Raw genomic sequence first — 15,790 nt, forward strand, 5'->3', positions numbered from 1 at the left:
TATTTCTAACTATGCAGGACAGAAAAGAATATACATCTCTCTGTGAGGCAGAGAACCAACAGGACAAAGAAACAGGAAACCAGTAACATCAACATCCGTCTCCCGTGAGACTTCCAACAGTCTGGAATGTAAACAGAGTCTTGTGACTCCCAAAACTGCACAGTGGTATAAACAGAAACCTAACAGTACCTTGGATTCCAAACGCCTTGGGACTCAGACATTTTGGCTCCCAAACGTCGCAACCCCGGAAGTGATTGTTCCGGTTTGTGAATGTTCTTTTGGGACCTGAACGTCCGACAGGGCTTCCGTGGCTTCCAATCAGAAGTCACACTTTGGTTTCTGAACATTTTGGAAGTCAAACGGACTTCCGGAACAGATTCTGTTTGACTTCCAAGGTATGGAAGTCAAAGAAGTATTTGACTTTTAGAAGTCAAAGAAGTATTTGACTTTTAGAAGACCTCTGAAGGCAGCCCTTTGAAGGGAAGTTTTTAATGTTTGATGTTTTATCGTGTTTTAACTATTCTGCTCGGAGCCACCCAGAGTGGCTGAGGAAACCCAGCCAGGTAGGCTGGGTAATAACAGTAGTAGTAGTAGTAGTAGTAGTAATAATAATAATAATAATAATTATTCATCTCAGTGATGCTTCTGCTGGCCTGTTTCTTGAATATTTTCTAGAAAACCCATTTGAGTGTATCTCATTTTTCAAAAGTTCAAGCACACACCTTATCCAGTCATTTTCAGTCCTGCCCATGTCTTTGATAGACATGTGTGACAAAGTAATGTGAGAAGCTACTGTGCTTCTTGACGTTGGGGTTGCAGCAGTGGTGGTGAGTAGGGAGACCTTTTGTATTAAAGAACTCCGTAATGCAGGCAGCATCTTGGTTTTACGTTCTTGAATAACTCATAGATATAAATGCCTGTTGATTTTGTACCTGTTTGTCTTGTCTGTTCCCAGCGTAAGAGAACAATGCCTCTGCCTCTAGTGCTGACGTGGGGGTGAGGTGAGGCTTTGCAGCATGTTTTGAAGCGTTGAGTAATGTACCTAAATACTATCTGTTTTTCTCTAATTGCTTCCAAGAAACAATTTTCACTCCAGGAAGCTGGAGTTGCTGAATTTTCTGCATGCATCTGAAAGAGGTCCCTTGTTTGTTTGACTGACAGTTTGCTGTGTGATCTTTGCTCTGATCTGTTTTGTTTCGGCCTTTCTTACAGAAGCAGGCTGGTGTTTTTTGTTCTTTGTTTTTTACTTGTGCCAAATAAGTTCTTTTTACTACATCAGGTAAACAAGAGGATATCTCTTTGCATTTATTGTATCGCTGCCTCCAAAGGAATAATGGCAGCTTTTATAATTTCTCTCTCTGGCTCACAAAAGACTTGACGTTAACTGCAGAGAAGATGAGAATTTTCATTCTATTTTAATGGGCAATCTTCATCCGTAGCATGCCCCAAAGTGTGCTTCGTTTCAGTAAAGCTGGGTTTTCTTTATTCCTTTTTAGGAAGAGAGCCTAGTGGAGTTCAAAGCTTACGCCGTTCTCTTTTGCCCATACATTATTTAGATTGGCATTTCAGTAAACAGATTAAACTGGGTGACACCGGAGCTGTTGGAAATAAGTCTTCAAATCTAGATTAGAAATTGCCTGCCTCTGTGAAGCCACCCACAGGTGCCTCTGCAAATAAACCACCTATCAGTAAAGTGTAGAATTAAATGTTGCCTTTAACTGACGTTTAATAAAACCTTTACATTTTTATTGTGCTGATTGCAAGAACGTAGACCTACTTTGTGCATCAGGCAGATCAGTCTTTTCATAAATGCCATTCTGCTGAACTGTATAAGGAGCACCAGAGAACAATAAACATTTTGGAGGTGATACTGCAGTTTTCTCCCTAGGGAAATCCACCAAGCTGCCACATTTTTAGATAGACTCTGAAACTGGGAGGGGTGGGTGGGACTACAGTAAGCCTCAGCTTGTGTGCATTCAGCATGATGCACATGGCAAATTAAAAAAAGTTAAATTAAAACAAACATGGGGAGGAAAGTAGTTCTAGGAAGAATGACTTTGGCAATCCCACCTGCCATTAAATCTAATGGGTTTTGACTATATGCAACTTTTGGCTTTAGGCACAATTCCCAGAACTTTATCCAATAATAATAATAATAATAATAATAATAATTGCCCCTCAACATAAGATCTCAGAATAAAATTGCTGAAGGCTAACTTGTAGGCTAACTGTATTATTATTCCAAAAGGTTCTTAATGACAAACTCCCCTGTTCTTTCAATTTGTTAGATTTTTCTACTGATGTCTATTAATTGCTTGTCCTTTGACCTTGATGGATTTTTTATATTTTAACTTTGCAAGCAGCCTTGAAAATACTTTTATTTTTAAATGCAGGATCTAAGTTAGAAGTGTCAGGAGGAAGTGGTGGGATAGCATTGGTGCCTTCACAACTTTTGCCTGTGTAGTCATATTTTTCTGATTTGGGTTGTTAAACTCCATCCCTAGTTTATATGTGCCACTAAATCGGGGCTCACTTTGACTCTCTCTGTCCATGGTGACATCTTGGCATGTTTGGAGGCAGTCTCACGCCAAGTTGGGACTTGGAGGCAAGAGATTTGGTCCACTTCCTTTTTTATTCTTTAAAGTTAAAGATTTGTTGAGGTTTAGATTAGGAAGTCTTCTTTAAGACAAAGTCCTCTGATCTTCTTAATTTGGCAGTTGTTTGTACATGCAGGATTCATTGGTTTTATCTCTGCCCCATTGATTGTGACAGATCAAATATAAAAATATTTACGTTAATTTGTTGAACTGATTTTGCTGTTGTGGATCTCTACTATTAAATGTACTTTCTGTTTGTCTCGGCTTCTTGACAGGATGGGCTGCGGGGAAACAGCTATGAAAGAATTTCTAGCTGCAGTTCTATTCTGAAGACAGACACAGAACTCTCAAAAACTTCAAGTGACAGTGAGCTGCAAAAGGACTTTCAGATACAAGACTCCCAACTAGCTGAATGCCCTGTAATAAGTGCAGCCCAGCCTAGGGTGGTATGTGGAACTGACCGTGCCCTTCCAGATGACTCTGAGATTACGTCTTTGACCAGTGACCAAAGTCATGTCAGCAACCAGCCGCGGGCACACTCAGAAAATCTCTCGGACTCCAGCCACAATGTTCACACTCCCTTGTCTATCGCCACAGACCCAAGTCTGAAGGGGCTGACAGGTACCACCAAGGCAGCCACAGGAAAAGAAGTGAGTGCCTCAGTACAGGCAAAATTGGCTGCGGACACCTCTTCTACAGAATCTGCCAAACAAATCACATCCATTACTTTTGCATCCCGTAAAAGGACATCGTCTTCCCGGGTGCCCTGTGCCAGCATTCCTGAAGCCACTCCTTTGGAAACCCAGTCGATTAGCAATGAACAGCTGGAGTCTAGTAAGCTGCAAGTGGGAACTCCTCAACCCTGCACTTCAGCGAACATGACAGCTGTTCATGCGCCAGATAAGAGTGTTGAATTTCGTCCGGGTGGAGACAGCCATCGTCATGCGCCCATGGTTGTCAGCAAGGAGGTATATCCTCAGGAAAAGAGTTTTGCCTCTCTGGAGAATTCCCAGCCGATTTGCACTGATCAAAAGGTCCACTCAGTTACAGAGAATCGGGAAGAAACCCAGGCTGCTTACCAAGGCTTTACTGGGCTAAAAAGATACAACAGGCCTGCAGTTAACGCTTCTGATAATAAATTTAACCCAGGAGAAACTATGGGTGATCCTCTCCGTCCCGTCAACCCACCTCAACAAAAGGCAGAGGATGCTTCTCAAGATGTCTCGAGAAGCTTTGCTGGTATTCCTAAGCCACACTTTCCTCCAGGCAGGGAAAGTACGTTGACAAAAGAGAGCAAATCTACCTCTGATCAATATTTATGCAGGGCTGAAGCCATGGACACTGGAAGCAGCGGCCTGTTATCCGCTTCCTCCCCAGATCACATTTCAACAAACATTCCAGTCTCTCCTTCATCACCAACCCGGAAAGCCCTGTCTGGTGTCCACATGACCCTCTCTCAAAAGCATGTTGATTTGCCTCTTCCTAGTTTAATAGATGCTGGTGCTGAAAAGAGACGAGTTGGTGGATTTAAAAGCGACCCTCATCCAGCAACTTTAAATGATCCGAGTCATTCGTTAGAAGCGACCTCTAATTTGAAACCCACAGAACGTTTCACAAGCACCCAGGATTCTGCATACTTTCCAAGGTCACCTACACCAGATTCCCACTTTAAGCATTCCCATGTTCCAGTTGTAGCAAAACCAGCCCCAAGTCAGGAGCCACTGGAGATCAGGCAGATTTTCCCAGTTACAGACCGAGGAAGCACAAGAGTACTGGGTTTGTATTGGCAGAGTCCTGAAGAGAACTTAAAAACCACGGCCTCTTCCCAAACGGAAAAGATGTCGTCGGATGCCATCACTCAGATAACAACAGAAAGCCCTGAGAGGGCAACCTATTCTGCAGAGATATTTGTTAGCAATGACACCGGTGACGTGGAAGCTCTGAGACCTTCTCATCGAAAGAGTCATGAAATGCTGGGTACTGCAACTGCTCCCATGAGCCACATCTCAGTTTTGAACAGGCAGGCTGGTGAGAAGTTTAATTTACTGTCCTTTGATCTGAAGAGCTATGCCTAATGAGCAAGGCAGCCTTGTTCATATTATATATTATCCCCTCTCAGTTGTGAGACCTACTTTCTCCTTGAGGGATATGTGTGTAAATCTACCAGTTTAGCTTGTGAATCCACTGCCACAGTTTCTGTGGGGTGGAAAAGTCATACAAGGAAGGTGAGAGCCTTGTTCCTTGCAGACCTTTACATGGACCGAAGTGTATACATTTAGGATCCTAGCTATGCCAACAGATTATAAGGTTAAAGTAGTATCGCATTTGGGACGCGGGTGGCGCTGTGGTCTAAACCACAGAGCCCAGGGCTTGCTGATCAGAAGGTTGGTGGTTTGAATCCCCACAATGGGGTGAGCTCCCGTTGCTCGGTCCCTGCTCCTGCCAACCTAGCAGTTCAAAAGCACATCAAATTGCAAGTAGATAAATAGCAACTGCTCTGGTAGGAAGGTAAACAGTGTTTCCGTGCGCTGCTCTGGTTCGCCAGATGCGGCTTGGTCATGCTGGCCACATGACCCAGAAGCTGTACGCCAGCTCCTTCGGCCAATAAAGCGAGATGAGTGCCGCAACCCCAGAGTCGTCTGCGACTGGACCTAACGGTCAGGGGTACCTTTACCTTTAGTATCGCATTTGGTGTTAAAGTTTGCGTCCTTGTCTTGTCCACCTTGCTTCACATGCCTGCAGGTACACCAAGGTTGCTGCCATATAAGCCACCTGGGAGCTCAGAGATGTACTACGTTCCCTGTCCTAAAGAAACCCTCAGACTCTCACGGGTCCGATCAGAGACTACCATGGAGAGTTCCCACTCAGGTATTTCCTGTTGCTCCAAACTTTTATATAAGCTGCTCAGTACCGTGGCTGTTCTCAGCAGAGCCAAGGAACTGACTTTACATAAAATGCAAGAACGTAAGCAGTTTGTTGTGCTGTGTTTAAATTTGTTGAACAGAGTTGAGCTGCAATAGTCTAGATTTACAGTAGTTGTAGAGCAGAAACAGAACTCGTATGCGTGCTTCATTTAAGCTTTGCCTTTTGGTGTGAAATGGCTTTTTAGATTTGAATGACAAGGGGAACAATTTAATAGCTAGAAAGGCAGCATGATTTCTTTCTACCAGTGTTGGTGGACCCTAGACGTCTTTAATTTTCCTGGTTCTGCTTTGAACTTCTGCTTCATTCCAGTTCTTTCTCTCCCTCCAGCAATGTTTCCCTCTTTTGTTCCAGTTTTCTCTGTGTTTTTACCTTTAGGTAAGGTATCCGTGAAGTATTCTGGGAAGCAGTGCAATGTTCAGTTTAGTCCAGCGGTTCTCAACCTGTGGGTCCCCAGATGTTGTTGAACTACAACTCCCATCATCCCTGAGCTCTGGCCTTGCTAGCTAGGGGTGATGGGAGTTGTAGTCCAACAACATCTGGGGACCCACAGGTTGAGAAACAGAGACCCAAAATGTTTAGTTAACCTGTACTCTGTACATACTCAGAGGCATGCTTGCCTTTATTACTACTTGACCTGTAAAGTAGTTCTGAATAATGCTGAGTCCTACCACTGAATGGGAAACAGATTCCTTCTCATTTGGACCATCTTTCTAAAGTGTTGGACGGTGCTTCTTATTTGTTAAGTTCAATCACAAGACTGGCATGAATTTATTAGTCCTTCCTCCTCAAAGCAGGAAATAGCTTTGAGCTTCTCCCTGATGGAAAAGATGACCTGGTCAAAATTGGACCTCACGTGCTTTTAGGTTCTGTTGTTTGCCCATCCTGTTTGGTTGGAACCGGAACCAAGAAGACATAACTAGTGGTTGGAACTCTGTGAACGTAGTTCTGTAATGTTCAGTTTGTAAGTTTATTGTTCTAACTGAAGGTCATGACAAACCCCTAGCAAACAATACAGAACATTCCTCCATAGTATAAGCCAACATCCTTGAAGTATGAGAGTGAAGATACCGGAGACACCATCTAGTTTGATTTCAGATTAAACCTCTGAATCACCACAACTTGAAGTGATTCCATCTAACTCCTTTTTCCTGTGTGATATGAAGCTATTATTTTCACTCAAAAGAAACCCAACCGTTTCTGCCAGGGTGTACCTGTTTGCTTGTGTGAACAGAGGTTTCAAAAAGCAATCTCTTGGATCTCTAAATAAGAGGCAGGCTAGCAGATAATGAGTGATCTCTTCCACCTGAGGTTGACCACAGACGCGAAGTCTGTCTACATAGGGGACCTTGTTGTTGCATCCATCCAGGACCGCGGTGGAGTTCAGTAATGAGGTATCCTAGAAAGCATACACCCATTTTTAAAAAGAACTAAATTAACTGATAGAGTTGGGATATGTCTCGTTTAATTGGGAAAATGTTAGGTGACCAAGTGCTGTTGACCCAGAATATCAATCGGCTTCCATTGTAGACTTTAGAACTGTTTCAACACAGAAACATGCTGCTGCAGGATGTTTATTTTTTCTGTGTTTTTATTTTTTTAATGTACTTTTTCTTTCCCAGTCCTCTTTCTCATATATACATATATATTGGTCTCCCCACTCTCTGTCTCCTAACAGGATCAAACGATGCCACCCCTCCAAAATTTCCAGCACAGGCCCTTGGCTCAGGGGATGAGACTCCACCAAGTCCTGTAGCTATCAAGCACCGAGAGGGCATCTATAGTAAAAGGGCTATTCCTAAGGAGGCTTGGACAGGAGGAGATGCAGGAGCACAGGAAGGTGTCAAAGGTAACTTCTGTATCTCTGAAGGTGGAACAAGAGCTGCTTTTGTGGCATATTACAGTTTGGAAGCCTCTTATGTATTGTGCTAGCTCCGGAGTGTCCCAAGAATGATTGTTTTGCTATGGGAGTTGAAATAACTTGTTGCTGTTGCTATAATCTGCCCTTCACCAAATGCTTCCAGGGGGAGCTAGAAAAACATCGTGGTTGAAAACAAAAACACACCACAGTGGTACCTTGGTTCTAGGACGGCTTGGCTCCTGAACAAATCGGCTCCCAAACCAGGAAGTAAGTGTTCCGGTTTGCAAACGTTTTTTGGAAGCCGAACGTCTGACGGGACTTCGGCTTGAGTACAGGAAGTTCCTGCAGCCTTGGTTTTTGAACGGTTTCGGGAGTCGAACAGACTTCCGGAACGGATTAAATTCGAGAACCAAGGTACCACTGTATCATTAAAATATTAAACTAAAATTACAAAATTACACAGTCACAAAAGTAGCAGAACAGCAGTTCAGAGCAGCAGTACCGGAGGATAGTTTTAGGATGCCATGAAAAGGATGCTCTTTTTTATTCATCATCAAAAGATTGTGGATGAAGATTCTGAAAACAAAGGGCAAAATGATTAGATGCTATGATACCTAGAAAAACACCTCCAGTCACAAGTATTTTTAATGGGGGGCGGGCAGTGAACTTCTTAAGGGCAGCTGGGGAGTAAATGGTTAAACCTTCCTTCCGCCAACTGTAACCTCCAGGAAGATTGTACACACCTCTGGCCCAGAAATCAGACTTAGAAAAAGTTACAAACTGTTTTTATATATGTGAGTGTGGTGCTTGCTGTTCCCATTTGTGGCCATGGATCTCCTACTTTTGAATTTTTTGATATCTCTATGGTAGTTTTTGTTATGTGAATGGTGCCACAGACCCCCTGGGGTCCATGGACCACCAGTTGGGAACCACTGCCTTAAACCAATGCTTCTGTTCTGGACCCACTGCTTGGCTCCATAACCGAACCCAGAAACCTGGTCTTCCCTTTGTGCTCTTTCCCTCAGTATCCTCTGGCAGTGCAGAACGAGCCAGCCAAAGTTTCTCTCACTGCCGAAGGAAGGAAAGGTGTTAAACAGAATCTGCAAATGCCAAAAGAATTAGAGCAGAACAGCGTAGTATTTTAGGGAGAGTGTGGACAGAATATATGAGCTTTTCCTTGCAAGCTTTATAGGTTCGTAACTGGCTGCATTTCCACGTAAAAAAATCTCAGTGCTCAGAAGCCGAAAGAGAATTCTTGCCTTTGTGCCTTTGATCAGCTCTTGCCATGGAGTGACATACACATCTCTTGAAATGTTAGTATTAGAAGGAAGGGAGGACAGAAGAACGTTGGGGAGATGAGCACATTAATAAATGTTCATGCCTCGGGCGAGGGTGTGTGTGGAGAGCTGTGTGTTCTGCCAGAGGGGGAAAAAACTCTGTAGCCTATAACTAGATAATCTAAATTCAATAGCCCGAATAAATGCAGGCAGCCGTCCATTTTGCACAGCCTTATTTTCAGCTTGAGGAAAGAGTTTGTGATTCCGTTTTATTTTCCTGACAAGATTCCACAAGTCTAGGCCAGCATAAGCAATTATTTTTGTTGTTAGTCTAGCAGAGGAGTAAACAACTGCTTGCACAGAGAAACTAGCCTTCTCTGAGTTCATTTATACAACTCCATTTATTGCTGCTGTTATTGCTCTGGCCCATAAACGAACTTGGAAGTGCATTGAAATGGACTTTAACCCTTGTGCTTATTAATTTTATTTGTTTCACTTCCCTTGTGTTTATGTTTTTCATTTTTCATTGTTGCTTTTTCATTATATTTATGTTCTTTTTTTGTATAATTTGTATTATTTTTGTTGGCTGCCTTAAGCACAGTTGTCTTGTTTTTAAAGTTACTTTTTTCAAAGTACGGTTTGACACGTTCTTCTAATTGTATGTCACCTTGGGAGAGCCCTGTTTTGAAAAGCAACATATACAAATCCCCAAATTAATGGATGAAAAGAAAATAAACTGAACATGTAAGGAGACTGCGTCTAGAGTTGATGAATAGCACTGTCAATTTAGAACGAGAACCATCATGTATTGTAGCTGTTTCTTTCCAGCCTAACTTAAATATTTCATTTTCTTTTCCCTTCCTTTCCCCCTTTAGGAAGTCCCAAAGTCCCATATCCCTTGGAATCTGTGGCCGCTACCCATTCAGTGTTCAGATCTGCTCAGTTTTACCTGCATCACCCAGTGCCTCTGCAGCATGAAATTGACTTCCTTGCTGGGAATGATGCCTTGGGACAGTATGCAGTGCAAGAGCGCCCAGCCCTTCCTTCAAAAGACATCTTCCAGTACGACGGAATATCCAGAAGAGGTCAGGCGGTTTTCTCTCCGCACCAGCCAACAGGAGAGGAGAGGTTTTCCCCACCGAATTTTGAGCCAGATTACAGTGTGCTGGAGGAATTGAGGTTCAATGAGACTTTGGAGAGAGGCTCTCCGAGTAAGGAACTAAAACAGCCTGATGGGAGGAAAAGTGGCCACAAATTGTCCAAAGACCAGCTTCTTCCAAGCAGCCAAAGGAGCAGCTTCAAAGAGAAGCGGGTAGCCGATCTCCCAACGATGCAAAGTGCTCCTTTCACAGGCAGTTTAGATGAACTCTGGGCTAAATACTTGGAGCGACAGAAGCAGCATCAGCAACGTAGTCCGAGTGGCAGCAGCAGAAGTGAGCTGTCTCTGGTAGAGCGACTTGATAGATTAGCCAGACTGCTGCAAAACCCGGTTAGGCACACCCTGGTGCCTGTCAAGGATGAAGATGTCCGTGTCCAAGTGGAACCAAAGGGAAAAGAGTCAAAGAAGATCAGTTCCCAAGCAAATAAGGCGTACAAAGGTAGAGTTGCAATCCATAGCCCCAGAGGAAAGGCGAAGGAGAGCCCAGAGGCTACCAGCAATACAAAATCTAGGCATTGTAAAGTTGGCAGCGCCACAGCTCTTTACCACATGGATCGAAATTTGGAGCAGCGTCGGAATTCGGCGCTTCTGAGCGACACCTCTTCTGAAATGAGGCCTGTGAAAGATTCCATTGTGTTAACCGACATCACCTCCGATTCAGAAGTGACTCAGCCGGAGACGGACACTGCGTCTCGGACGGAGGCAAGTGTTTCCGTTTCCACTATCGACACAGAGAGGCTGATCCGGGCCTTTGGGCATGACAGAGTGCAGGTGTCCCCCAAACTGTCCCAGCTCTACAGCGCAATCCGACACCAGAAGACGCGCTCAGAGAAGTATGCCAAGGGGAGCAGGAAAGACAGGGCAGCAGACTACCAAAGAACGGCTCATGCTGAGCCAAAAAGAAAAGAGACCCAGGTAACTATAATAAATAATAATAATATTTTTTTATTTATACCCCTCCCTTCCCGGTTCAAAAACTGGGCTCAGGGCGGCTAACAAAAAATGTAAAACACTTAATTGTAAAAGCAGCATAAAATACAGTATAAAATCATGAATAACAAAATTCAAAGTTCAGAAATCAATTTAGGGGAAATCCATCCTAATAAGCATTAGATAATCACCAGGCTAGCTGGCTGAATTAGTCCTGCTTGGGCCAGCGAGGAGGCCAGGGGAGAATTAGCTGTGGGGTCTCAGAGCGGGTGATCTTCATAAAAGGGAAGGGGGAGGGAAGAGAAGGGAAATAAAAGATCAGGTTGAATTCAAATTAAAGGCCAGGCGGAATAGCTCTGTCTTACAGGCCCAACAGAAGGAGGTTAAATCCTGAAGAGCCCTAGTCTCATGGGACAGAGCAATTCCACCAGGTCGGAGCCATCACTGAGAAGGCCCTGGCCCTGGTGGAGGACAGTCTGACTTCCTTAGGGCCCGGGACCTCTAAACTATGGTTATTCATGGACCTGAAGGTCCTCTGCAGGGCAGACCAGGAGAGGTGGTCCCGTAAATACGAGGGCCCTAAGCCCAAGTATGTGGCATAGGAACCTGTGGGGTAATCCACAGCAAAATTTTTGCTGTGATCTATGATCTGCATATGGACGCGGGTGGCACTGTGGGTTAAACCACAGAGCCTAGGACTTGCCGATCAGAAGGTCAGTGGTTCGAATCCCCGCGACGGGGTGAGCTCCCGTTGCTTTGGTCCCTGCTCCTGCCAACCTAGCAGTTCGAAAGCACGTCAGAGTGCAAGTAGATAAATAGGTACCGCTCTGGCGGGAAGGTAAACGGCATTTCGGCTTAGTCATGCTGGCCACATGACTCGGAAGCTGTCATGCTGGCCACATGACTCGGAAGCTGTACGCCCGCTCCCTCGGCCAGTAAAGCGAGATGAGCGCCACAACTCGAGAGTTGTCCCTTTACCTTTACCTATGATCTGCATAAAACCGGTGAAAGGAAAGAGTGACAACTAGCCTTTAATTTGAAGATCAGCTAAGCTATGTGGGCGGAGGCAGGCTAATCTTCATTGGGGTCTCTCTGTCTTTCTCCTCCTCTGCATCAGCTGAGCTGAGGCCTCTGCATTTAACAGTATGAAAAGGTCAGCCTTGTTGTCCTTTAGCTTTTGTAAGCAGCAGGTGAAATGGTCTTTAGCTGTGCCTTCATTATGCATCTTGAGGCACCGGGCGAAAACATTCCTCTTCAACCAGGTCTTTGGCTGATTAACAGCCCACGTCCTTTGAAATGTTTTTGTGGGAATGGGCTTTTTTGTTTTGTTTTGTTTTGTTTTTGTTCTTGTTTTTATTATGTACTTTGTGGTTTTATTCTGTGATTCATCCTGATATCTCAGAAAAAGGGTGGCATACAAATTTTAGCAGTAGCAGTAGTAGTAGTACTACTACTACTAATAATTGTAATAATAATCCTGTCCTACTTCATAATATAGATGGGGACATGACGTAATAAAGAGGCATCATGCCCACCGTTATTGCTAATTTATATGCCAAAGTGGTTTCTTATATTGGGGTCTCACCCCAGATGGCGACCAGTAACTTTCCTTCCGTACTTCCCCACCAAGCAACTTACATTCATCCAAGCTGGAGGCCATGAACAGGGGGAATAATTGCCCCATCCTCATGACCACAGAAGTGACAATTTCTGAAGGAAATGGATGTGGACATTGTGTTCTAAAAAGCTAGCTGGCTTGTTTCTCAGAGCCAAGGTGGTGCTCTTTGTGTGTGTGTGTGTGTGTGTGTGTGAGAGAGAGAGAGAGAGAGAGAGAGAGAGACTTGCTGATTTGATTCCTTTCCAAACACCGACAAACGAACTTACAGTCCTCTGAGGCCTTTACACATCTGCCTGATTCTTTCTTTTAGGCAACGGACTCTTTCATTTCTTCGGATTCAGTTTCTACCCTCAGCAGTTCCCTTGGACCAAGCCCTGCTCTCAGTAGCAAGCGGAGCAGGCGGATGTTGAACAAGGCTGTCCAGGCAGGTGAGCAGCTCTCATTCCGACTCTTGCCTTCATCTCTGAGCTCCTGCCTTTTTGTTGTGATCCTCTTCAGAGTCCCTCGCTCTTACTTTAGTCAGCCAGGTGTGCTTGCAGAGCTTTCTCCGCCTGCACATCTCTGCAGCTCAGATCCTTTCAAAAAACGGATAACAAGCTGAACTCCAGTGAAATGGCACTCCCCTTTCCTCCACTGGCTTCTTTGATGCTAGCAGGTAGTTCCTTTGTTCGTACTCTGGGCTTTCTTGACTCTGGCCTCGTAATAAATCTTGGGTCAGAGAACTGACTTGTTATGTGTGGTATTTTCCCCACTTGCAAGCACAGTCGTAAACTTTCTCACTGCTGCAAATAAATGTCAGTTCTCTTGCTCAGACGGTTAGTGCTTCACTCCTTATTTGATGATGTGAATCTTGCTCTTATTTGTTGTGTGATTTCTGTTCTGGGACAATACTTATCTAAAAATGGAGGTCGGGTATATACAACCGTGTACTATCCTCACCCCCTATTGAAACTGGAGCCATGTACAACCTCCAGTTTTCTGCAGGTCTATACATTATTGGCAGAATGAAGAGTTTTCGAGTTGGAGGGGACCTAAGAGGACATGTGCTCCAGCCCTCCTTCTCTGAGGCAGGGTGAGGGATGCAGGAATTCCACAATGCATAAGACAGGCATGGTTCTTGGTGTGTTTTGTTTGGTTAAATCATGGGTAGGTAAACTAAGGTCCGGGATCCGGATCCGGCCCAATCGCCTTCTAAATCCGGTCCACGGACAGTCCGGAAATCAGCATGTTTTTACATGAGTAGAATGTGTCCTTTTATTTAAAATGCATCTCTGGGTTATTTGTGAGGCCTGCCTGGTGTTTTTACATGAGTAGAATGTGTCCTTTTATTTAAAATGCATCTTTGGGTTATTTGTGGGGCCTGCCTGGTGTTTTTACATGAGCAGAATGTGTGCTTTTATTTAAAATGCATCTCTGGGTTATTTGTGGGGCATAGGAATTTGTTCATTTCCTCCTCTCCAAAATATAGTCCAGCCCCCCACAAGGTCTGAGGGACAGTGGACCGGCGCCCTGCTGAAAAAGTTTGTTGACCCCTGGGTTAAATCAAGGTTCTCCCTGTTAAGATATGGAGTCCTCTGCTGCATCAGGCCAGAGCTCCACCTAGTTTAGCATTCTGTTCTCATGCCCGTGAAGGTTGAAAAAGGAGTTAGAAGGGTCTTCTGAAATTTCTGATCCCATTGTGTGGTTTCAGCAACATGTTCAGTGATTGGACCCAGGCTCTGTGCAGGGCTTCTTGTTCTACAGACTAAAGAATGGAAAGCAAGTATGTATATTCAGAAAACGAACATGGAAGCACATGTGACAAAATCAATACATAGAAGTAATAAATCCTGTAGCTAGGCTACTATATCTGATGATTTTGCCGTGTGTATGTGTCATTTTTCATTCTGCATAGCTCTTTGCACTGTTCATTGATGCTTGAGCATCCTTCAGAATCTCAAGGAAGGAGATGTTGCTGCAAGTCCTGGACATTCCAGTTTCTGTCCAAAAATGCTGTATATTTCTCATATTTTTAAAGTAAAAAAAGAAGTCAGGATCTTTGCTTTTAATATCTTGTTTCTGTTTTATTAAAACAAAAAAAAATTTCTTCCAGTAGCACCTTAAAGACCAACTAAGTTAGTTCTTGGTATGAGCTTTCGTGTGCATGCACACTTCTTCAGATTTAGTTGGTCTTTAAGGTGCTACTGGAAGGATTTTTTTTTGTTTTGACTATGGCAGACCAATATGGCTACCTATCTGTAACTGTTTTATTAACTTTGAGCAGGTTTCACATGTGGATCTAATTCCAGAATTCAATGCATCTCTGGGTTATTTGTGGGGCCTGCCTGGTGTTTTTACATGAGTAGAATGTGTGCTTTTATTTAAAATGCATCTCTGGGTAAAAAAGTAGAGTTAAGATTCAGTCTGTATGCCAGCTGTGACTTGGCATCCATCCATTCATGTAATCAAGTTTCAAATTCGGCTAATTACTAATTACAAAAATGTGCATATTTGTTAATGTGTCTAGAGCAGACCGTGTCAAGCCTAGCTCATAATCTGTTTACAATGTGTGGCCCTCTGTGGTAAGCATAGAAAAATCAATTGTTAAAACACCAATAGAATTAAAGCTATATATATACATACATAAAACCTGTTTAGAACATAGCAGTCTCAAATCCCTTTCTTTTGAACCCCAGGAGACTTTGAGATTGTGAACAGCGCAACCAAGAAGCACACCCGAGACGTCGGCCTGACTTTCCCCACTCCGACACCCAGCCAGGCGAGGCTGCGGGAAGATCCCGAGAGTGGGACGGAGGGCGAATTTGCTCAGCTGGATGGGTTCCTTCTGGAAAGCAAGGGCAAGCAGAGGAGGCAGCATGGCAGGCTTCTTGCAGAGAAAAAAACAAGGAGGAACAAGCCACGGTGGCGGCAAGGTCTCTGACAAGCGTTGTGTCTTTTATGAATGAGGAAGGACTCGCGTGGTCCTCCAGACTTTTGTCTGTTGTTGCTGTGGTGCTATAAAAACCAGCAGTTGGTGCATGTAGAGGACAGAGCACACACATCACAACAAATCAAAGGTGGCTATAAAACGCACCATTGTACCCACACACCAATAGATTGATAGGGAGTTACATGTGCTACTGTTTCTCCTGTAGCCAGTTTCCCTGTCCTGCCCCTGTTGATAGGCTTGTTCACGGCTATCTGTGGAATGCATCTTTGGTTCCACTAGGGATGGGGAGTCAGACAGTGCTGACAAAGAGCCTCAGGGCAAGACAAAGGCAGGCGAGTCTGTGTCAGCCTGCCTCTAGGATGTAGCCATAAGCAAAAAATAAATGAGAATTCCAGGTTAACTTTTGCAAATACAGTGGTACCTCAGGTTAAGTACTTAATTCATTCCGGAGGTCCGTTCTTAACCTGAAACTGTTCTTAACCTGAAGCACCACTTTA

The 15,790-nt window shown here is 44.1% G+C and overlaps 1 protein-coding gene across 3 annotated transcripts in view; it reads left to right on the top strand.

Annotated features, from left to right (window-relative positions):
• Positions 1-15,790, top strand: part of ALMS1 (ALMS1 centrosome and basal body associated protein) — a 79,006-nt gene that overhangs the window by 44,966 nt on the left and 18,250 nt on the right. For all 3 annotated transcript variants that reach the window (XM_081924727.1, XM_081924729.1, XM_081924728.1), the window contains exons 9-14: positions 2,873-4,625; positions 5,340-5,465; positions 7,198-7,368; positions 9,533-10,731; positions 12,675-12,792; positions 15,040-15,276. In XM_081924727.1, coding sequence (XP_081780853.1) covers positions 2,873-4,625; positions 5,340-5,465; positions 7,198-7,368; positions 9,533-10,731; positions 12,675-12,792; positions 15,040-15,276 — 3,604 coding nt within the window. The remainder of the gene's footprint in view (positions 1-2,872; positions 4,626-5,339; positions 5,466-7,197; positions 7,369-9,532; positions 10,732-12,674; positions 12,793-15,039; positions 15,277-15,790) is intronic.

The sequence above is a fragment of the Podarcis melisellensis genome, assembly GCF_964234715.1.
Source record: "Podarcis melisellensis genome assembly, chromosome: 9".
NCBI lineage: Eukaryota > Metazoa > Chordata > Lepidosauria > Squamata > Lacertidae > Podarcis > Podarcis melisellensis.